At 36.8% G+C, this 23,253-nt stretch overlaps 1 protein-coding gene across 2 annotated transcripts; it reads right to left on the bottom strand.

The window, feature by feature from the left end:
- Nucleotides 1-6,916: 6,916 nt before the first annotated feature.
- On the bottom strand, nucleotides 6,917-23,074 carry matk (megakaryocyte-associated tyrosine kinase). 2 transcript variants are annotated; one of them, XM_046858258.1, is made up of 13 exons: nucleotides 22,974-23,074; nucleotides 21,027-21,092; nucleotides 20,803-20,922; nucleotides 17,052-17,167; nucleotides 13,018-13,237; nucleotides 11,273-11,366; nucleotides 11,068-11,133; nucleotides 9,854-9,953; nucleotides 9,670-9,754; nucleotides 9,400-9,473; nucleotides 8,971-9,166; nucleotides 8,399-8,485; nucleotides 6,917-7,619 (listed from the first exon to the last, which is right to left on the bottom strand). In XM_046858258.1, the coding sequence occupies exons 2-13, from the start codon at nucleotides 21,033-21,035 to the stop codon at nucleotides 7,428-7,430; spliced, it is 1,359 nt and encodes a 452-aa protein (XP_046714214.1). In that variant the 5' UTR covers nucleotides 21,036-21,092; nucleotides 22,974-23,074; the 3' UTR covers nucleotides 6,917-7,427. The 2 variants fall into 2 exon arrangements, with proteins under 2 accessions (XP_046714214.1, XP_046714215.1); XM_046858259.1 differs by having other exon boundaries at nucleotides 22,979-23,065.
- Nucleotides 23,075-23,253: the final 179 nt, after the last annotated feature.

Genomic DNA, 23,253 nt, shown 5'->3' with positions numbered 1-23,253 from the left:
TAGCTCAGTGAATAAAATGTTGGACCTCTGTTCAGTCATTCAGAAAACCAAAGCCAAAACCATGTACATCGACAAAACCTAGTCAACAACGTGGCTCATGGAGACCTGTAATAGTTTGATGTAATAGTTAACTGATGAATAATAATAATAGTTTATTTATTAGTTAATTGATGATTCTGATAATGTCATTACATATTACCAGAATCATCAATTAACTAATTAGGTAATTAATTAACTAATGAGAATCCAGTTTCCGATTTAGAGTAAACCAACATGTGCATTCATCATACAGGCAACAGGAAACTGGAGGTGATTAAAACAAGGTGGTGTCAAAAAGATCGAAGACTAATGGTGGTGACTGGTTCTATTCTGACCACGTGCATTTTCCACGTCTGCATCACAGCATTGGCAGCAATTATAACATAAAACAAACGTGAAATGTGAAAATGGGCAAATCTGCCACAGAGACGTTTGACATGACATACGTTCGAAATGCTGCAACGATTTGTTCGAGGTGTTTCGAGCGGCACGCGCGCTTCAAGAGCGGAAGAACATTGCGGGAACACGATTAGAGATCAGGAAGACCTTTAAAGATCTCAACCTCCCGAAAATGTTTAAACCATTCTGCAGCTTGTGCATGATGATCGTTAAAGAACAATCCACATGATCAGACTACTGCACCCACCCTACTCACCAGAATCGGCTCCTGCGAACTTCGCCCTCTTCCTGAAGGTCGACGTTTTGACACCGTTGTGGAGATTCGGCGTGAATGGCAGAAGCTGCCTGATAAGCTTGCTTTGAAAAGAAGACTTCCAAGATACATTCAAGAAGTGGCAGGAATGCTGGAAGAGCTGTTCTGCAGTGCAAAGGGGGCCTGTTTTGAACATAGATAAATAAAGTACTTTTTTGTAAACAAAACTAGTCTCGAAACTTTTCGATATCACTTCGTTAATGAGCGGGTCTTGATCACATTGTATTGCCTGCTACAGGAAACGAGTCTGAACAGACTGTATGCAGGAAGTGAGGAGTTCTTCACAATTCTCCTGGCAAATTTTCTGCCATGGGACACGTACAGAGAGGGCAGGTTGGTCCTGTTGATGTGCTCTGCAGACCTAAATAGTCTCTAAAGTCAGTTTGGTGGCAGGACTGGACTAGACAGTGATTGATGCACTGGGAATGGATTCAGACTTGGTGCTCCCTGATAAACTGCCCAACTTATTTTCATCCAACTTGATTAACTGATATGGACTTATATTTAGGGCATACTAACCACTCTTAGTGGTTACACAATAAAAAAAAGGCTAAAAACGAACATTGAGATGCATATAAACAACCCAAATAGAAAAATATAACCAATATCAGAAAGACGCCTGACATTTGCTTGTATTATGCAGTGTCCTACATGAGGGGTTCCCTAGTGGTCTAGTGGTTAGGATGCGCCGCTCTCACTGCTGCGGCCCGGGTTCGATCCCCGTGCAGAGAACCAACCCCAGCCATTAGGGTTGCACAAGCCTTAGTGCCGGTCCCAAGCCCGGATAAATGGGGAGGGTTGCGTTAGGAAGGGCATTCAGTGTAAAACATGTGCCAAATCAAACATGTGGATGGTCTGCTGTGGCGACCCCTAATGGGAGAAGCCGAAAGAGAGTTTTATGCAGCGTCCTACATGAAGAATGATGGAAATTGTGTTATTGCCCAGTACAAAACAAAACCCCTTATATCAGCCCTTATATCAGTATCAGACTTTCACCTGTTAGTCTTTCCTTGTTATTTAATTTCACAAACTGAAGTGTGGAGCCTTCATTTCGAAGACTGTAAGCAGAGAGACGGGAGACAGGCAATCAGTCTGACAAGTTAATATATTTCCCCATGTTCTTGTTTCCTCATTAAGCTAATTGAGCTGAAATTATCTAAGGTGCTGCACAGCTATCAAGCAGCTTAGGTTTTATCAGATGACAGAGCAAGAACCTCTGATCCTATTAGTGGCAAAGCAGCTAACGGTTAGAGGTCCTGTGTCAGCTAAGGGAAAATGAAAGGGGGATGGGGAAGAGAAAGGCAGAGGTAGAGAAAGGGACAGAAGGTGAGATTGGAACCGAAGGACTATTTTTATCCTACAAATCTGTAACTTTAATAGAATATTGTCTGTGAGTCCAGAATCCTGTTGAGTATTAAACAGTATTTTTACTTACAGTGTATAAATAACAAAGAGCTGCCTTATGTAGCGACTTATCTTTTTTTAATAGGTACTGGATAATGAATAGTTACAGGAAATATCTTAATATGAAGAATTGAATTATAATGTGAGACCTTATGCACCAAATGAATGCCGGGAATTCATGGCAGTCGTAATGCATATAAAAGCGTTTTCTGATTTATTAGAGCTCTCACATGGCTGCTTGGCTAATTAATAAATTCATTATATACCGTTTTAATGAAATACCCTATTAAAACTATAATATTTATACAATTTAATGATATCGGCAAACATAAAATGCATGAAACGCACCAAGATCTAATTGCCTGTCGGTTCTTTTCTTAGATGACCTCGGTGAAATGCGGGTCAGTAGAGGTAGAAAGCACTACAATGAGAACAGCATGTTGGGGTTAAACCCACTTCTGTGAAACTTCATCCGATTCCCTTAAAGCCATTAAGAAAGATCTTCCTGGGGAGACACTGACACACTTTGGCAAGTAACTGACTGATTATCTATACACATAGAAGAAAGTTTGTGGACACCTGATCATAAGATTGGTATGTGTTTTGTAAACATCCCAGATCACATATACTTCTAATTTGCTTTTATAATTACCTTTTGGGATGATGTTCCACTAGATTTCAGAGTGTGCTCTTCAGAATCATTCAGATACAAGGGTGTTTAGTAAAGTGAGGTACTGATGTAGGTGAGGTGAGGAGGCATTGTGGCTCAGTGGGGTTGAGGTCAACGCTCTATAGCTAAATCTTCCACGCCAATCTATATCTTCATGGAGCTGGTTTTGTGCACAGGGGCATTGTCAAGTTAAAATGTAATGCTTCAAACTATGTTCCTCCAAATTTGTGGTAAACACTTAGAGAAGAATCACATATGGCTAAAGAAGTCAGGTGTCCCAATACTTTTGCTCAATGTAGTGCACCTGACCTGTCAGTCACATCCGTCTCAACCCACCATGGACCATTGAACCCCTCTTACTGAATGAATTACATTGAAATAACATGCAGAAAGTTTTCAAACAAAACCATCATGGGCTTTAAAAAGTGGCCAGAACCTGGTCTTTCATCTCTGTTCACACAATCACCTACAGACTATCAGTTCTAAACTTGCAGACCTCCCAATGCCACTGATGGACAAAAAAAAGACATATTAGTGATCTGCTACGGGTTATTCTGGGTGAGCCACAAACTTTTTTTTATCATCGCATTTATCATTTCATGATGACATCCTCCTTCTAATGCCTTCTGCGTGGTGGATTACAGTTCAGCTTGTGAGGATTACGCACAAATCAGAAGGAAAATATGAAGATCAATCCAAGAGGCTCTGCTCTAATCTCTTCTTCTTGTAACACAAGGTCCCAGTTCTGTGTTCCCTTTTCTCTTTGCTGTCATATTTGCAGTCAACTCTGTTCAAAATCAGTTCAATGATTTCCTTAGTGTTATTTTCTCCGTCCAAATAAAGAACATGTTTGAATTTTCCTAAAATACAGTATATAGTATATTACCAATTAGAATAAGTGAGAGACAAAGTGAGAGAGGAAGGGAGTCTTATAGAAGTGATATACTGCAGATATAAATATTATAATCTGATAATAGTTTAAATAAAAGTAAAGTATAATTATAAATATATACAACAAATATAAATTATTTGTATTCACTATTATATTTTCTCTGTATATATTCTTTTTATTGTGTGGTTTTTGGGTAGAGAAGGCAGTGCACGTTTTGCTTATGTAGCTTGACAGAAATCTGTCAAAACCACATCTGGTCGTTTAAAGCAGTGGCCCCTAACCTTTTTTGTGCCACGGACCGGTTTAATGTCAGACAATATTTTCACGGACCGGCCTTTAAGGTGTGGCAGAAAAAATACAACAAAATAAAATAATATGACCAGCATAAAAACTGGTATTTTCTAAATATGATAATAAACATGAATCCACTGTGTTGTTTTTTGTTCATTTCGCTCGCTTAAGGGGTTAGAATTTAGCAATGTATTTTGTGTTAGCGGCCGGAGCCCCTTTAAGAAGGTAGCGGATGGAGGTAAGACATGTGACCGAGGCATCTTCACATGCATCAAGAGTGAGTAATAGACAGATGTGGAGGAGAGAATCCGGTCATTTTCCAAAATAAAACATCGTTCAGAAACAGACAATAAATAAAACAGAAATAATGTAAGTTATGTATTCTTTCTGTGCGGCCCGGTACCAATTGACCCACGGACCGGTGCCGGTCAGCGGGGGTTGGGGCCACTGCTTTAGAGGTCACACAGACATATTGATGTGGCAATTGGTACCGGGCCACACAGAAAGAACACATAACTTACATTATTTCTGTTTTATTTATTATCTGATTCTGAACGATGTCTTATTTTGGAAAATGACTGAATTCTCTCTTCCACATCTTCCACTCACTCTTGATGCATGTCATGATGCCTCGGTCACATGTCTTACCTCCATCCTCTACCTTCTACCACATCTTAAAGGTCGATCCGTTAAAAATATTGTCTGACATTAAACCGGTCCGTGGCGCAAAAAAGGTTGGGGACCGCTGATGTAGGACACAGTGTGATCTCCAGTCCCCTTTGGGAGTACTTTAACTGCAGTGCCAGTTCTACTGCTTTTGGTGGACACTGATGACCTTTGAGTTTAAGATCAGAAGATGAATATGGTAGATCATGATAGAGTACATCATTACAGCATTAATTTCCTGATATTTACATCAAAATGTGTTAAACAACATTGATCAGTGGCGGGCCGTGGATCTCACACCCAGGCCTTCGGTGAACGCTTGAACATTTTAACACTCTGGCATGGAGGAGATGGTGTTGAATCTATGATGATCTCAGATGTTGAGCTATTTTATGAGTTGCTCAGTAGCTCCTGAATCCACAACGTCAACTGACTGTATAAAGGACATTGCTCATAATCACACAGTCCAGTGCTCATGTTAGTTCTCACTTTCTGCTGTTTTGTATTGTTTTTAAGATTTATAATCACACTCTTGCTATCACCCAGATGAGGATGGGATCCATTTTGAGTCTGGTTCCTCTCAAGGTTTCTTTTTCTTAACATCTAAGGGAGTTTTTCCTTGCCACAGTTGCCCCAGGCTGCTGATAAATACACATCATTCACTTTAATTCTAAAAGTTGCTTTGAGACAATGTCCATTGTGAAAAGCACTATAGAAATAAAATTAAACTTCAGTGGTGTCCTACCTGAAACAATCCACCTCATAATACTGTCATTATGACGCCACAGTTGTGGGACAATCAATATTATAGAGAAACACAGTATAACAGAGACAACAAGCTCATGTAGTGAGAATGAATGTCATTACTAAAGCAAGAAACCCAATGAACACTATTCAACAAGTCTCCTTTCACTGTAGCCACAGCTGCTCCACCTGCATACATCATCTCTAGCAGAAACATCCATATTAACCTTATCAAATCATCAAGAACAACCAGGGCTTACAGCAGATACCTTTGACCCTGGCAACATGTCATGTGACGGCTTAACTACATTTCAATGTAAAATTTCATTTTACGAATTAGGTTGCTCCTTTTTATTATGAGCGGATAATTTTTTTTAATTACTATTAATTGCTTACATTTATCAATAGTGTAGTGAGTTGAGCTTTAAATAAAATAAAATCTGCTGTTTTTGCTGTATTTTTTCTTATTTAAGCTTTATTTACAACCTCAACCGCTGTGTTTCTACTTTTACTCGGCAGCACACACTCGAGAGAAAAGCAATGTAATGAAGACTATTGGGAATAAATTAATTCATATTTATAGACAAAATAAAGTCAGTGATCCTTCGGCAGACCATCAGATTTCTAATTGAGCAATGGTATGGAACAGGTTGACTTTTTTTAAAAAGAGATGGATTCTGTATTATTTTTGTGATTTATTTTGATGATCTCTGATGCCCTTAAAATACTTTTTAAATGCCCCAGGCAACTCATTTCACATTTCTTGAAGAATGAACTGCCTTGTTTGAGGCTTAAAAAAAAATCTGTACAGTTTTTTTGTTTTCTGATGGTTACATATTTGTATTTTTGTCTTCAAGTTGGCCCTCTTGGACCCCTTTGGCTGCATCTGTGAAGGTTTAACTGCTTTGAGACAAATGTTTGAGGGAGGTGGTAGATTAGCGGGGGAGGTTATAGATTAGTGGGGGAGGTGGAATCTTAGTGGTTAAGGCATTGGATTTTGGATCTGAAAGTCATGAGTTTAAATCCCAGCCACACCAAGCAGCCACTCCTGGGCCCCTGAGCAAGTCCCTTAACTCTATAGCTGCTCAGTTTTATGATTGAGATAAAGTCGCTGTATAAGGGCGTCTGCCGAATGCTATAAATGTTTGAGAACCAATTTTTCTGTGTACCTTATACTATCGGGCATCTGTTTTTGGTTCATTGGTCGAATCTCAATTTTACCTCATTTTAATAGCATTCTGATTGGAATGTAGCTTTGCCTCACATATAAATCGCTTTGGATTAAAAGCATCTGCCGAATGAATAATCCACATGAATAAAAAAAAAAAGATGACTCTGTGTCTGGTGAAAGGTCAATTATTAGAGCGCAGGTGAAATCCGATGTTGTCTTGTAAGGACGAAACCACGAAGAGTGTAATTCCTTTTTCATATCAGCAATAACATTCGAAAATTTTAAGCTTAGCATATTCCAAGACAATTACAACACGAAACAAGTAGATACTCGTGATCTTGAATTTTTAATCTCCCCCAAGAATAGTCTCTTTCTCTCCTCCCACATGTCTGCTCTTTACATTTATCCTCTGAAGACAGAATGGAAAAAGAACGCTTTTAGAGAAACTCTCATAACAGTGCTACATCGAACTAAACATCTCTACAGACCAAAATGTAGCACTGAGTCTTCTAATGTGTAAAGAGAAAATCTTCTTCTTAAAGGTTTGCTGCTTCATTTAAACGTCTTGACTTGAGCCACAGGTCATAATCCTTCGGTATTTCCACAATCTATAGGAATATCTCTTCACGTCTGGGAGAGTCCACCTCTATTAAGAAGTGAAATAAAGTGTTAGATAAATAAAAAATAAATTAGCCAGCAAAGTATAGTGAGTACATTCCACGTCAAATCTTGGTGAGAAGGTTAGAGCACGAATGTTGTTACTGTAAACGAGACAGTATAGTGTAATTATTATTTTTTTTTAAATGTCAGGTCTGAAGTGGAAATGGAGACGATGATGTCAAGACGCTGCGGTGGACTCGTGTTTGTTCAGTTCCACTTGTAAAAGCTCTCTGAGCTTCTGAAACGACGGTCGCATTTTGGGGTCCTTCTCCCAGCAGTGTCTCATGATGGCATAGATGTCAGATGGACAGCATTCAGGCGGCTCCATGCGGTATCCATCCTCCACCTGCTCCTTCACCTGCTTCAGAGTCTATAGGAAAAAAAGCGGAAAATGTTTTAAATATTTATTATATTTCAAGTCTCACACCACTAGTTTTAAGTCTAACCAGCAAATGAAATGTAGCTCAATGTAGTTTTTTTGGTAACATCCATGATTATTCTTACACATCGAATCCTCTGTTCGCTATTAGTCATAGGACGCTTTACTGCTGAGAACTTCTTTTTCTATTTAGTTTTTTTGCACCAGACAGACTTACATTTTATCTAATGTATACAACTAAGAGCCTTGCTCAAGGGCTGAGCAGTGATACCCTTGGCAGTGCTGGGATTTGAACTGAAGACCTTCTGATTAGAGGAAGAATCTTAACTGACTCATAATTCAACATAACTGGTGAGAACTGGTCCATTATATTATTATTATCACCTATTACATGTGATTATCTGGGTGATACCAAATCTTCAGTCATTATAGTTTCACTATTGTTGAGGTTATTAACATGTTTACTGATGGAGACTTAAGAGCAAAGTTGTAAACCAATGTAGGAGAACTGTTCATATTAATTGCGAAACAAAGCCATTTCATGGTTTATAATTTAGTACCAGCCATTGGTTTCCAATTGATAAGAACTCCATCCAGATGTAGGGCATCCAAATGGATCTTGCATTATAGAGAACTATTTGACAATTTAGTTACATTAAAAAAAGAAAAAAAACTCTGAGGATATGTACAGGCACTTGGGATTTGAAAATAGAACAACTGGTCACATAAAGCTACAGCTTCAACCGGCAGAACTCTGACAATCGACTCACCATCTTGGGGTAGGGCTGTCTGCCAAAGGAGAACGTTTCCCATAGAAGTACACCATAACTCCAAACATCTGATCGTGTAGAGAACTTCTAGAGAAAACAAATGACAGAAAACCAGAGCTAAAAACAACCATTTACCATCTTACAGCAAACTGTATTATATTACTTTAGAATGAATACCAATTCTATTTATTTTTTATTGAAAACTGCTTTAATAGACTATATGGCTTAAACCTGCGCAATTTCTTAAAAGCCAAATTGTGGCACGCTGACGATCAAGAGAGCTACAAAACCTTAACCATGAAGCTCCCAGTGTGAATACCTTTACAAGTAAGACATATATGAGCACACTGTTAAAGTAAATTTTGGTGAACTTCTTTGAGTAAAACAAGAATGTTTTGTGAAGGAAAAGTGATTACCCACAAACCCAAATAACTCAAAATCAAACAATAAGATGCCAAGAAACTATAAATTAGGCACGTAATAATACATTAGATAACGTAATTATTTTTTTCAAATGCAAAAAAACCCCAAAACGCAATTTACACAGCAAGAACATCCAAAAATGTTCTTACCTTGTTATTTAAAGCCTCAGGTGCAGTCCATTTCACAGGTAACTTTGTGCTATCAATGCTCTTACAATCAGCCATTGCCAGACCAAAATCACTGATCTTGGCCACATTATCCTCAGATATAAGGATGTTACGGGCAGCCAGGTCCCGGTGTACGAGTTTCTTTGACTCGAGATATTCCATCCCTTCACACACATCTCTGAAAAGCCCAAAAATGCATTCTGAGACTCACAAAAAGTATGATACATATGACATATGATTTATAAAGTAGCACAGTATATTCATGAGTCCTAATTCTATAATGAAATGATGCTAATGTTGATATGTTGTGGTAAAAGTCAATATAAAAACATCCCATGTTTTGAGAATAAATTGCATCTGGAAGTTTGTATAGTTTAAACTGTGGTTGTTAAAATGTGGTTGAATGCTTACAGAGCGTATTGCAGGAGTTCAGCTGTGGTGATTACTGAGCGTCCTCGTGATCGCAGGTAATTCACCAGATTTCCCTACAGGAAACAGATGCATTGTTCAGCAATGCATACAAAAAATTCTACCCTCAACCCCGAAAGTCTTTCAAACCTCAAATTTACATAACATGAAAACAATGTCAAACTACATTAACACTAAAGAGTTTTTCCTTGAGGCATCATCTCTAAGATATGTCTGTAGTCCTGTCTAAGCCAATGCAGGTACATGTCGTACCTTTGCCATAAATTCCGTGATGATGTAGAGGCCATTGTGGAGAATCACTCCTAATAACTGCACCAGATTCTTATGCTGCAGTTTTCTGTAATTAAAAAAAGGACATATTATAGAGGCACCAGTGAGAATTTTAAATGGTAAATACCCTAAAAAGTGATAAGGACACACATAGTGAGACACTCACGTCATAACAGAAGTTTCGTCCAGGAAAGCTTGAGCAGTGACATCTGACTTTATGTTTTTGACTGCCACCTTCCTGCCCATGTACTCTCCCCGAAACACTTCTACAAATAAGAAATAATGGTAAATATACTACACTTGTATGATTAACTATATGCACTAGTATTGTATTTGTCATAGACAGTATCAGTAAACTCAATAAGCTTAAGAGTAAATGAGCCCAGCCATATGGGGGCGCTGTAGAGTTTTATTATTAGGTAGCGCTAGTATTTCAACCTCTTCCTGTATGTTTCTGAGTGATAGTGGGTCATGAAAACAAAAAAAAAACAGTTTATCTAAGGAAATAATAAAACTTTTGTTTGTGTCATGTTTTCGAGATGTCTTTTTAGAGAAAACACTAGTCTAAAAAATATTTCCCAAAGCGAAATCATATAATTGAGTACATTTTTGCATAAAGAACAAACATCCCATTACACATTCAGTCTCCATTTTCTATTGCAAACCTCTACGCTCCTGAGAAGATGTTCCACTAGATATCGGAGTATGCTTTGAAGGATTGTGGAGATTTAATCAACCACAAGGGTGTTAGGAACTGATGTCAGGTGAAGTGAGGAGCCCTGAGGTGCATTCATTATTCAGATTCATCCCAAAAGTGGTCAGTAATGCCGAGGTCAAAGCTCTAGAGCAGGCCACTCAAGATCTTCCACTCCAACCCATGTAAAGTATAACTTCATGGAATTGGTTTTGAGCACAGGTGCAATTGTGTGCATCCAAAATTTGTGGTAAAAGCTTGGGGAAATATGACTGGAGAAGTCTGGTGTCTGTATAGTACATTTAGTCCTATAGATCTGAAAAATAGATTTTTGTTTATGAGGAAACCTGTTTAAAATGTACTGTACATGATTAAGTGGCTGAAATGGCACAAGGTACAATATGGCACGATTGGGCTGGAGAATGAAGGGAAAGCAACAAATTTCTGGTCGGTCAAAATTTTACTTTCGGTCCGGATGCACAATATGAACACATTTAAGCTTTTTTAATGGAAAAAATCACATAGATGCCCCACTACAAGATGAATCCAGAATATGATTGGCTCTCAATCCATTACTCTCAGGCTCTCAGTCCATTACTGCATAAACATCTCCAGCAGGAAAGGCCTATTGTGGATAGATATCACCATCTGGTGGTATGATTTAATGCAGAAAGATGTGAACTAACCTCCAAACTCGCCGGTTCCGATACTTTCTCCCAAAGTTAGTTTTGAGAGATCTAATAGCCAGCCAGCTAGGAATGAAAGAGAGAGAGAGAGAGAGAGAGAGAGAGAGAGAGAGAGAGAGAGAGAGAGAGAGAGAGAGGGGATGAGTGACATTCAGATACACACCTTTTAACGCCAAGTAAAAATCAACAAAACAATGGCAGTTACTTCTTGATAGCTGCAGCGCTGCTGACTTAGTGCCCTCTTTCTCTTTAGGTTTCTGCAGCGTGGTGGCAATGATGCCTTTGTTCTTCGAGTAGAACTGAAAGAAACAAAATTTTCCAATTATTTTGATTAATTTATTGTTATATTTGTTATATTGGTGGATTTATTATTTTTTTATGTCAAATTTACAGCATATATATATATATATATATATATATATATATATATATATATATATATATATTTTTTTTTTGCATGTTTTTCACACTTTATAGTTTCAGATAATCAAACTAATATAAATATTAGTAAAAGATAACACAATTGAACACAACATGCAGTTTTTAAATGAAGGTTTTCATTATTAACGGAAAACAAAATCCAAAACTACATGGCCCTGTGTGAAAAAGTGTTTGCCCCCCTGTTAAAACAGTGGTTTATCACACCCGAGTTTATTTCTCTCGCCACACCCAGGCCTGATTACTGCTACACCTGTTCACAATCAAGAAATCTCTTAAATAGGACCTGCCTGAAAAAGTGAAGTAGATCAAAAGATCCTCAAAACCTAGACATCATGCTGAGATCCAAAGAAATTCAGAAACAAATGAGAAAGAAAGTAGATGAGATCTTTCAGTCTGGAAAAGGTTATAACGCCGTTTCTAAAGCTTTGGGACTCCAGTGGACCACAGTGAGAGCCACTATTCACAAATGGCAAAAACATGGAACAGTGAGGAACCTTCCCAGGAGTGACCGGCCGACCAAAATTACCCCAAAAGCACAGCGACGACTCATCCAAGAGGTCACAAAAGACCCCACAACAACATCCAAAAAACTGCAGGCCTCACTTGCCTAAGTTAAGGTCAGGGTTCATGACTCCACCATGAGAAAGAGACTCAGCAAAAATGGTCTGCATGGCAGAGTTCCAAGACGAAAACCGCTGCTGAGCAAATAGAACATAAAAGCTCGTCTCAGTTTTGCCAGAAAACATTTTGATGATCCCCGAGACTGTTGGGAAAATACTCTGTGGACTGACAAGACAAAAGTTGAACTTTTTGGAAGGTGTGTGTCTCATTACGTCTGGCGTAAAAATAAACACTGCATTTCAGAAAAAGAACATCATACCAACAGTATTCAGGCCTAGTCAAAATCCTGACCTGAATTCAATTGAGCTGCTGTGGCATGACCTTAAAAAGACAGTTCATGCTCGAAAATCCTCCAATGTGGCTGAATTACAACAATTCTGCATAGATGAGTGGAGCAAAATTCCTCCACAGTGCAGTAACAGACTCAGTGCAAGTTCTCGCAAACACTTGATTGCAGTTGTCGCTGTTAAGGTTGGGCCAACCAGTTATTAGGTTTAGGGGCAAACACTTTTTCACACAGGGCCATGTAGTTTTAGATTTTGTTTTCCCTCAATAATAAAAACCTTCATTTAAAAACCGCATGTTGTGTTCACTTCTGTTATCTTTTACTAATGTTTACATTAGTTTGATGATCTAAAACAGGGGAAAACACTTTTTCACACCACTATATATATATATATATATATATATATATATATATATATATATATATATATATATATATATATATATATATAAAAACATCCCAACTTGGTGTTTATCTGGTCAGGCTGCCACTTCCTCAGGAAATCATTTAGACCACAGGAAATTGCACACCAACAAGATGCATTCGTTCAAGAAGAGAAGCTATATCTAGCTACCAAACTCTCTGGCTTTGAGCCCTCCCACCTCCACCATGTCGATGAGGTTGTAGAAGTACTGCGTCTTGTCAATTGTCAGCTTGGATTCCTGGTAGATCACATGGTAATGAAGCACCTCTTGCTTGAAGCTTACGCACAGGACGTAGTCCCCGGGATGCCGAATGGACTCGCGCACTAAAAACAGACCATCCTCCATCGGCTGCAGTTTGCTGACAGCCTCTGGACCGGAGATCTTCCCATGGAACCACCTGGAAGAACAGGAGCATATAAAAATGATTTATAATGTAATATAATGATCTTTTGAGACACTCTGGAGCATTACAGGGTTGGTGGTTTGTTCAATTACTTAAAAGGTTTACTGGGTTAGTTATTTTAGGTGCAGAACCAGTATTCCATGTACCTCATGTTTGCTTCTGCTTGGCTACTATAGCACTCTATATCAACAAAAGTATTGGGACACCTGAATTTTCCATATTTCCATATGTCGTTTTCCCAAACTGTTACACAAAGTTGGACACACAATTGCATAGGATGTCTCTGAATGTGATAGCATGAAAATTTCCCTTCACTTAAACCTGTTCTTGCATGACAATGCACCTGTGCACAAAGCAAACCGTGTGAATATATATGCTTTACATCGGTTTTAGTAGGAGATCTTGTGTCTTCAGAATCAGTTGTTAATCCAGCTCCTTGGTTAGTTATTTTAGGACTTCTGTAAAACCATAAAAGAAAATGTTTCTCTTTCAGAAAACATTTCAAGTAGAACATCTGTGAGAAAGTCTGAACCGTTTCCTGTTTACAGGCCCCTCGAGAGTTTCGTACGTATGTGTGTAGATTGTATTGAAACTGTTCTAATTCGAATTCACCATTCAGATCATCAGGCCAAAAATTTATTATACATTAACGGTGTGGAAAAACAGAAACATCAAATGAGCAGCTATTGCGTGTGCAAAAATGTTTTGTACATGTGAAAGGTCAGATGAATCTGACCAAGTTAGTTCGAGCTGGACAGGATGGCGACAGACAACCACTCTTTACAACGTGCTGAGCAGAAAAGCATTCCAGGAAGTCCAAGCCGGACTCACTGAGCAACACCACATCAGGATTCACACCTGTGCGCTGAGCACAGGAACCGTTTTACATTGGACCTCACTGGTCACAGAGCCTGTGCAAAACTAGAATTAAGTAAATAAAGAATATTTACTTGCAATCTAGAAACACTTTGGTTAGTGACACAGTGGTTCTGTGAAGCTTCTCCGAGCCCAAGAAACACCCTCAAAGATAAGCAGGAAAGGCTCTCAGATTAGCAGATGTTTGACAAGCACAATTATAAATAAATGTTCCATGAAGCCCCCCCACGCAAGTTTTATCTTTTTTTTTTTTTTATTATTTTTGTTTCTTATTACTGTCATAGGACCCTGCAAAAGTCCCCATAAAAAGTTAACATATCTGAATGTTAGAACTGTTTACCAACCAAACAGCCTTTGAAGGACCCTTTTAGACCCACTCACACTTACCTTCAACCACCCATGTGCAACCTGCAGCCTTCCGCCCACTAACCACACCACTATGCGAGACAGGAATACACATGACTTGTACTGCCTACACATCTCTATAATTAGCACCTTTCAAAACGAGTTGAATTAAATCAGAGTAGTATAGCAGAAGTAGTAAAACGAAAGTCCACGATCACATGATCATTCCAGGAAACAGAAAGAAATATGTGCAAGATGTTATTCAGAATTGTGTAGACCCCAGTTTGGCATCTAACCTACTGAACACCTTCAGTCATACTATTTATATAGTAAAGTATTTAAATGAACTATGTAAATGGACTCGATATGAATCATATAGATCAGGGTTCCCCAAATTTTTTTCTGTGAGGGCCACATGATTTTTTCCTTTCATTAATGGGGGGCCGGTCTATAATGGAAATTTACATGGACCCCAGTGACTACAAATATGTTTGTGGAAATTGTTATTATGATTGTGAATGTATGTATTATGCCTCCTAATGCTAGAATAGTTTTTTTTATGCACTGTACATAGAAATTTAAGAGATATATCGCTAATTAAAAGAGCATTATTACTATCATAATGACATTGATGTTGATAAATCTAAATATTTACTTATGCATATTAATCAGTGTCAACTGTGGGACTCCTTCTGGTAGCCCACTTTTAAGCTTTGACAGTTTGTCTGCTCTTATTTGGCCTTGCAAGCTTGCGTACTTTTCTCTGTGGCTGGTTTCATAGTGTCGGCGCAGGTTGTATTCTTTGAACACGGACACTGTTCATGCATTTTTGAATAAAATTTTGTTTGTCTCTTTGATTTTTCTCACTGGCTCATGTACAGTAGCATCTGCTCGATCATGATGGAGCATTATGTTGAATGTACCTTTTTTAATTAATGGGTAAATCAAATAATTTGGCTAGGAACTAATTTTACTTTGAAAGCCAACCTTTATTATCAAATTCAGATATGATATGAGTAAAACATATATTTAATAGTAAACCTTCAAAATACAGTACAGACCAAAAGTTTGGACACACCTTCTCATTCAAAGAGTTTTCTTTATTTTCATGACTATGAAAATTGTAGATTCACACTGAAGGCATCAAAACTATGAATTAACACATCTGGAATTATATACATAACAAAGAAGTGTGAAACAACTGAAAATATGTCATATTGTAGGTTCTTCAAAGTAGCCACCTTTTGCTTAGATTACTGCTTTGCACACTCTTGGCATTCTCTTGATGCCTACTTTGAAGAACCTACAATATGACATATTTTCAGTTCACTTTTTTGTTATGTATATAATTCCACATGTCTTAATTCATAGTTTTGATGCCTTCAGTGTGACTCTACAATTTTCATAGTCATGAAAATAAAGAAGTTTTGTGTCCAAACTTTTGGTCTGTACTGTATATATAATATATATAAACTTTTGGTCTGTACTGTATATATAATATATATAAACTTTTGGTCTGTACTGTATGTCATTAGATTCGGCTCACGGGCCGCAGAATAGCGATATTATTAACAAAGCAGATGAATTCCTTTTCGGGTTTAACAATTAAAGTCAGACGTCTGATTGATTACTGGTGAATATTTCAAAAATACACATTATTTTTCAGTTCTGTTAAACTATTGGAATAGTGAAATATTTCTAATTTATCTGAATTTCCCCACCAATCTGCAATCTTTGTCCTTCTTGATATTTTTTTTTTTTGCTTGTTTTTCTAGCTTTTAAGTTTCCTCTCATTTGCTTAATGATACTCAGTGCTGAACATTTTTAGACTCGAAAGCTCTTTGAAGTCTAAAGCTTGATTAAATAAAATATGGTAATTCAATAAATAAATCTCTTCTAGTGCTGATTTATCATGTGAAGCTGAACATCAATACTATATGGCCAAAAGTATTACACCTGACTTTTCCAGCCATATTTGGTTCTTCCCCAAAATGTTAACACAAAGTTATGACAATGCTGCTGTGGACAAAGCCTAGCTCCATCAAAATATGCGTTTTTGGTTGAACTGAATCTGACTTTACTAACACCCTTGTAGCTGATTGAGCAAACTTCTTTACAAACATACACTAAAATCAAGTGGAACATCCTCACAGAAGAGTGGAGGTTATAATAAATGTAAATGGGAACTAAAATTAAATACGATGTTAAAAAAACAAATATGAATCTTATAATAAATGTCCACTTTTTGCCCAAATACTGCGATTTTTCTCATTCACTACATAACTGTTTCTTGCCAGTGCATATAGAGTAAGGGGGAACTGTCTCCAAGTAGACTGTGATGAAGAACTTAAAAACACATCAAAAGCATTTCTAGATATAATGCATCATCTAAAATATATAACCAGATATTTCCCTCAAATATATATAACACCCATGCGCATTACAAGTGATTTTCTTCTTGTAGAAAATCCAAAACCACAAGCTAAAAAGGTGCTATATTCAAATCCATGGTACATACCGCACAGGCAACATCCTACAACTGTATCATTCTCTTTCACAAAGTTGCTCTGGTTCAGATCAGACTTACGGCATGAGGCTGAGACTGGGGTCTACACGCAGGGCTTCACGTTCGCGCATGTTAGAAGCATGGATCATACCTTCCTCGCCAGTCCTGTTGTGCTTGGCACGGTAGATGGCCTTTCCCTGTAAAAAAAAAAAAAAAGAAAAAAATCTTGAGGGTTCTTTCTGCTGATATTTCAGATTTCCAGAGTTCACACATCTCCATTATGTTAATGCAGTTTTGTGTCTTGTCTTGTGTTGTCTGTCTGCACTGTCTGTCTGTACTGTTTTTTGTCTGCACTGTTTGCACTAGGTTGCACTCGATGCACTTTATGTAGCTTGTGTTGTGTTGTAGCTCGATGTTGTTGTTTAGTGTAGCACCAGGGTTCCGGGGAACGCTGTCTCGTTTTTACTGTGTACTGTGTACCACTGTGTATAGTAGAAATGACAATAAAAGCCTCTTAACTTGACTTGACTTGAAACAATGAATTTATGAATTCTATAGTCACTAGCTATACACTTGGGAATAACAAAACTGAGGTAATTAATAGGTATAAGTGATTTGAGATCGAAGTGTTTGTGATTTTCATTTTATTGGTAAAAAATATAAATCATTCTAAGCGTAAGTAAACCTCCTGGCTCCATTCAAATACCATGCACATTTCATTCATAAAGCATAAATTCAATAATTGACAACAATAAATCTTCTATGATACTATACTATATGATTCTATTCCTTAGCTAGCAATCAACATGTGACTAGCTTTGTTCTGGGGAAAAACATGTAACCCATTACTGCAAAATTTACTGTATTTCCATAATAACAATGCTGTACAAAAATCTAATTTTGTTTAGAAGGTTCTTCGGGTAAAATGTTAGAGAAATTCCCACAAATGTGTTAATAATTCTGGGGTCAGTATGATTTAAAGCTTACCAGCTTGTTCTTTTCCACTAAGTTACTGTAGTTCAGACAGTCTGGAGGTATGTTTTGGGTCATTATCTTGTTGTAGCAGAAACCCCTGACCAACTAGGCATATTATATATACACTGTATTATATATAGTCAAATATAATTAACAAAAATGATACAATTACAAAAAGTAAAAAGGTATACATATTCCAGTTGTTATGCAGCCTACCAATTGCAAAGCTGTCACACACACACACACACATCAGTCTAATGGTTGATATTATCACTGTGTATTATGAACTGTAAGGTACATTTGGGCTTATAGTAAAACCTTTTTTCCCTGTACACTGGCTTAAAAACAATAAGGGTTCGATTAAAACGACAAATCCTAAATATAAATAGTTGTTTGGATACTGATTTCTTTTCATCCACTCATTTAACAAATATACTGTAATGAATAAAAAGAGAATAAAAGCAGTACAATAGGTCATTATGAACATTATTGATAAGAACTTCACACACGATTTACAAAAAAAAATCAGTTATAATATTTTTTATAGTTAAAACATTTTCCATGTAGTTATGAATTTATTTATCAAGTATTAGTCGAGTTATTTTCCTGTACTCTTTCATCTGTAAATGCGAAGAGACAATTAACATAATGTTAGCCAACTAGCAAGCTTGATTTCAAGAATTGAAAATCAGCGTGTGAAATTTGCCTGATTTCAGTTTTAAAAGCAATGTAGCTCTTTTTCTTAACCAGCTAATAAATGATTTTATTCAATAGCGAAAATAAAACAACAACCCTGAAACAGCTCATATAAACAGATAAGAAATTGAGATCGTGAGAATTTCAGGTTCTTACAACAGTGGTGAAAAACATTTCTACTGTGATTAACAAGGTATGAGATTAAATGACACTTCATAAGCACCCTTGTGCTTTACATGTCCTTTTCTTCTCCTAGAAAATAACTTTCTAATAAGGTGATGTATTCGAATCCATGAGACATACAAAAAACATGCTACAACTGTATGATTCTCCGTTTCTCTGATTCAGATCAGACTCATGACATGACATGCAGAACTTCATGTTCTTTCACGTTAGAAGCATGGACCAGCGCTACCTCACCAGTCCTTATAGTTATTATTCGATTCATTTTTATTTGTATAGCAATTTTAACAAAGAACACTGTCTCAAAGCAGCTTTACACAGATAATGTGGTGATAAAAAATAAATATGTTCTTTAAAAAGTTTGTCCCTGATCTTGTGGCGATTATTTATGTATATATTTATTTATGAATTAATCTTTAGTTGGGTTATTTCTAAGAGTCTTCTCATCCATAAAATGCAAAGACACAATTAATATAATGCTAGCTAACTAGCAGGCTAATTTCAAAGCATTTAATATCAGACTAGCATCAAACTCCATTGAGTGTGAAATCTGACTGATTTTTATTTAAAAAGCAAAAATTTATAAATTATTTTATTCAACAACTAATGCGATTTCATTAAAAAAATTTATAAAGGAAACTGAGTATGTGACGGACCTACAGATGTAGCTGCACGCGTTTTGCTGTAGTAACGTTTACAGGAATGTTTTTGAAGCAAACCATTACAACAGCATTATAACCAGTTGCACAGTGGTTACAGACTTTGTCAGAATCTGCTAAATGTTTACTAGACGTTCAGTGTTCGATGGGCACATGATGTACCACAAAACAGTTGAGTATGACCTCTGTGATATCAGGGTTGCCGGAAAACAACAGGAACTCCACTCGGCAGCAGCTTCTGCATGTTACATATTTCAAAAAAACCACACACACCTGTTTCTTCATTAATCAGCACCACTGCTTACATTTTGTGTGTCTCTTTGTGAAGCTAATGTTGATTCTGCGTCTATTTGTTGCTTTAAGTGCCATGATCTTATATGTTTAACTGCTTGGTGAATGCCCACTTCCTTTTTTGTTTGTTTTTCTCACACTTGGCAAACTACCAGTATCAGCCGAATTTGATAATGAAGAGATAAAAACGTCTGATTTATTGGTCACAAAAACAAATTTGTGTCAGAAACCCAATGCAGTGAATTTTCCACATTTTCTTGTGCTACAAACTGGCACTGAAGCTCATTCTGCCTTACTGCGGTGAAACCTGTAAATTAATTCAGGTGAACTCACCTGATTAATTTAACTAATCCTGTTGATTGACACCTGATCATCACAGCATTTCTTCAACTGTTATCACAAAGCTAGAATCTCATCATTGAACTCAAGTGTCCTAAACAGAACCCTGACCTCCTCAACCCTACTAAACACCCTTTGGAATAACTAGAACACTGACTAAACCAAACACCTTCTCACCAACATCAGAACCGGATTTTACTAAAGCTCTAGTGGCTGAATGATTCCCAAAAATCCTAACACTCCAAATTCTAGTAGGAAGGTTTTGTCTGAGAGCGGAGGTTATTATAAGAGCAAATGGAGAATAAAAACTAAATGTTCAACAAGCACAAGCAGGTTTTCACAATTTTGTGCCCACATTATGTACCTGAACAACCAGCTTCATGAAGACCAGGAAGATATAAAGATAAGTCCCAGATAAATAGTAACCATCTGGATTTCATTGTTAAAGGGAAAAAATTTTGGACGCCCTACAAAATGTTCTTAGATTAGAAGTGAAAAATGGAAAAAAATAAGCATGACTGTGACTTGTCCATAAAAGACATTGAGGAAACCAGGGATTAGTCAGAAGAGCAAGTGATGGGTATGGTGTTACGACATAGTGTACGACTACATTTCAGTTACGACGTGGAAAAATTCAATGCTACTTAGTTTTCTGCAAAAAAAAAAAGAGATAAAACCCACAGACTTACCATTAACAACTCCAAACCCAAAATGGTAAGGATGTCTCCTTTGCGATAGAAAATTTCATTGGGTTTAGGTTTTGTGTGGTCACTTTTGGCGACACAGTGCGTACCAGGAGGCCATGTTTTCTGTGAAAAACAAACAAACAAAAAAATCTTTAGCTTATGTACATGCACTACAAGTCTACATGATAGTGATCGCTGATGTGATAAGTGTATGTGTGTATATTTACCCTAGACATCGTTACAGAGAGGAAATGTAAGTCAAAGGAGAAAGTAGGCCAGCGTCAAGAGATATCCTGAAGATAAAAAAACACATAATAATATTGATCATTAAATTTAAATGATTAAATATAAGATGTAGGAAAATCATGGTGTTAAATAATGCGTATTAAGTGGTGGACAGCGAGTCTGTTTAGTCTCCGCCTCGCACTTTATTTTATTATTATTATTATTATTGGACTTAAAAACATACACAACAATGCCAGGTGTATATATAAAAAAAAAAAACTAGAGTAAGCGCATTGTCACTATGGCTGCTCGCTCATGACCGGAAATAAGATTTGCTTTGCACATGCATTAAAAAACTAAAGAATCCACAGCGCTTCAAGAATTTCTCTTAGAAGCAGAAAGTCCTGACCATTCCACATATCAAAGGGAGTGAATGAATGAAGGATGGAATTGTTAACGTATGCTGAAATAATTAGAAGAATTAAATACATCATATCTTTCAATTTTTTATATTAATTGTATTACACACACACACACACACACACACACACACACACACACACATGCACACACACACACACACATTTGCATACATATCACTTAAACGGGGTCTAACAAAAGTATACTATTTAATACAAAATTTCCAGTTAATTACATTTAATTGAATCCATTTAATTTGTGCCAAATTGAATGATTATAAGATTTAATCAATATAGTAGAGTGTATTGCATTTATTTGATTTATTTTATTGTAATAAATATTTATTTTATATATTATTTAACAAGGCAGAGATTTTAGTAAAACATTTTTTTAAATGTGAACTGTTGATGTTCACAAATGATATTAACAATAAACTGCATTTATAAAAAAAAAAAAAAATGACAAGCGATTTTCTGTTTTGCATTTCTTCCCCATAACCGAACCAAAATTGAACTGAACCGTGACTTAAACACTGAAGTATGTACCGAACCGTGATTTTTCAGTACCGTTACACCCCTTAAATATATAAAAAATGTACAGTATGAATATTAGATAAAATATATATTCACATATACTATAAAAATGCCTTTCACAAAATAATTGTGTATTGATATTATTCTTGGATTGGAAAGCTGCCACAAAGTTGTCATTTCACAGACGGCACTGATTCCAAACCGGGAGCTAAAATTTGGAAGCAACGACTCCATATGAAGAACATTGCCCTGTGCATTCAGACCCTTGGGACAAACACCTTTCTTGTTCTTTTGGTTTATTTATTTATTTTATAGTGGCTATACTTTTTTTCTCCATATGTATGCTTAGTCATCAATTGAATAGGCAATAGGGTGTTCCTGGAAGGCTCCAAAAAATATTAGACAGCATTCCTAGACAAACAGTATCACGATGACCAACAGGCTGTCAAAGCAGCCCTGGGAAACAGTTGATTTAATTAAAAATAAATATATATTTTTTTACATTGCATTTAATATTAGCATTCTTTTTTCATATAGGTAATCATCATTTAGCAGACCTCTGTTTCACTTTTCTGTCTCAACAGAGGGAAACATGAAAATCAGTTTTAGAGGTACAAGAGTCTTACAATTGAAGATACATTTCATTCTGATTTTTTTTTAAATAAATATATTGCAATTTAATAGTGTATAAAAATTAGCAGGTCCAAACTTTACAGATGTCAAACTTAAAAATTCTCCCAAAAAACATAACAGCGTTACATTCGAAAAGTCCATTTCTGTGCAGATGTTTGTGTTACAATTACTGTTACATTACAGCTGTTTAAAAGTGCTCTGTACGTCATTACTCTGACTGCAGTATTTGAAGCCGGTTCAATGCAACTCAACAATTCAGACCAAAAAAAAAAGATCTGACTCAGTGAGACCTGTACTGACACCAAAATAAACAACTCAAATCGAATGAAGGGTTCAAACACACACTGTAGACGAGGAACTTACCAGACCTTGTAGTTTAGAACTCCATGTTTATGCAGCGTTCAACGGCGCACACTGAGAATATGAGGATCGCATTGGGGTTATCTAGATTTAGTGAACTGTTGTCGTGCTGCTCACTTCCTTTTCATCGCACTGTACCAAACAGTAGTGTAGTACATCACTCAGCTGCCAGGGGGCAAAACAAAGACTCCATTTGTTTTGCCATTACAACCATTTCCAGTGTAGTATACAGTGAAACATAACAATGTTTCTCCAGGTCTTGGGTGAACAACACTAGAACCGA

Source organism: Silurus meridionalis, chromosome 9 (assembly GCF_014805685.1).
Source record: "Silurus meridionalis isolate SWU-2019-XX chromosome 9, ASM1480568v1, whole genome shotgun sequence".
Classification (NCBI taxonomy): domain Eukaryota; kingdom Metazoa; phylum Chordata; class Actinopteri; order Siluriformes; family Siluridae; genus Silurus; species Silurus meridionalis.
This window is presented reverse-complemented; position numbering and strand designations above follow the sequence as displayed.

Coding starts and splice junctions, on each gene's coding strand:
- matk (XM_046858258.1), bottom strand. Junction 9,167..9,399: donor GAACTCCTGCAATACGCTCT/GTAAGCATTCAA, acceptor TGGGCTTTTCAG/AGATGTGTGTGAAGGGATGG. Junction 8,486..8,970: donor CTGAGGCTTTAAATAACAAG/GTAAGAACATTT, acceptor TGTTTTCTCTAG/AAGTTCTCTACACGATCAGA.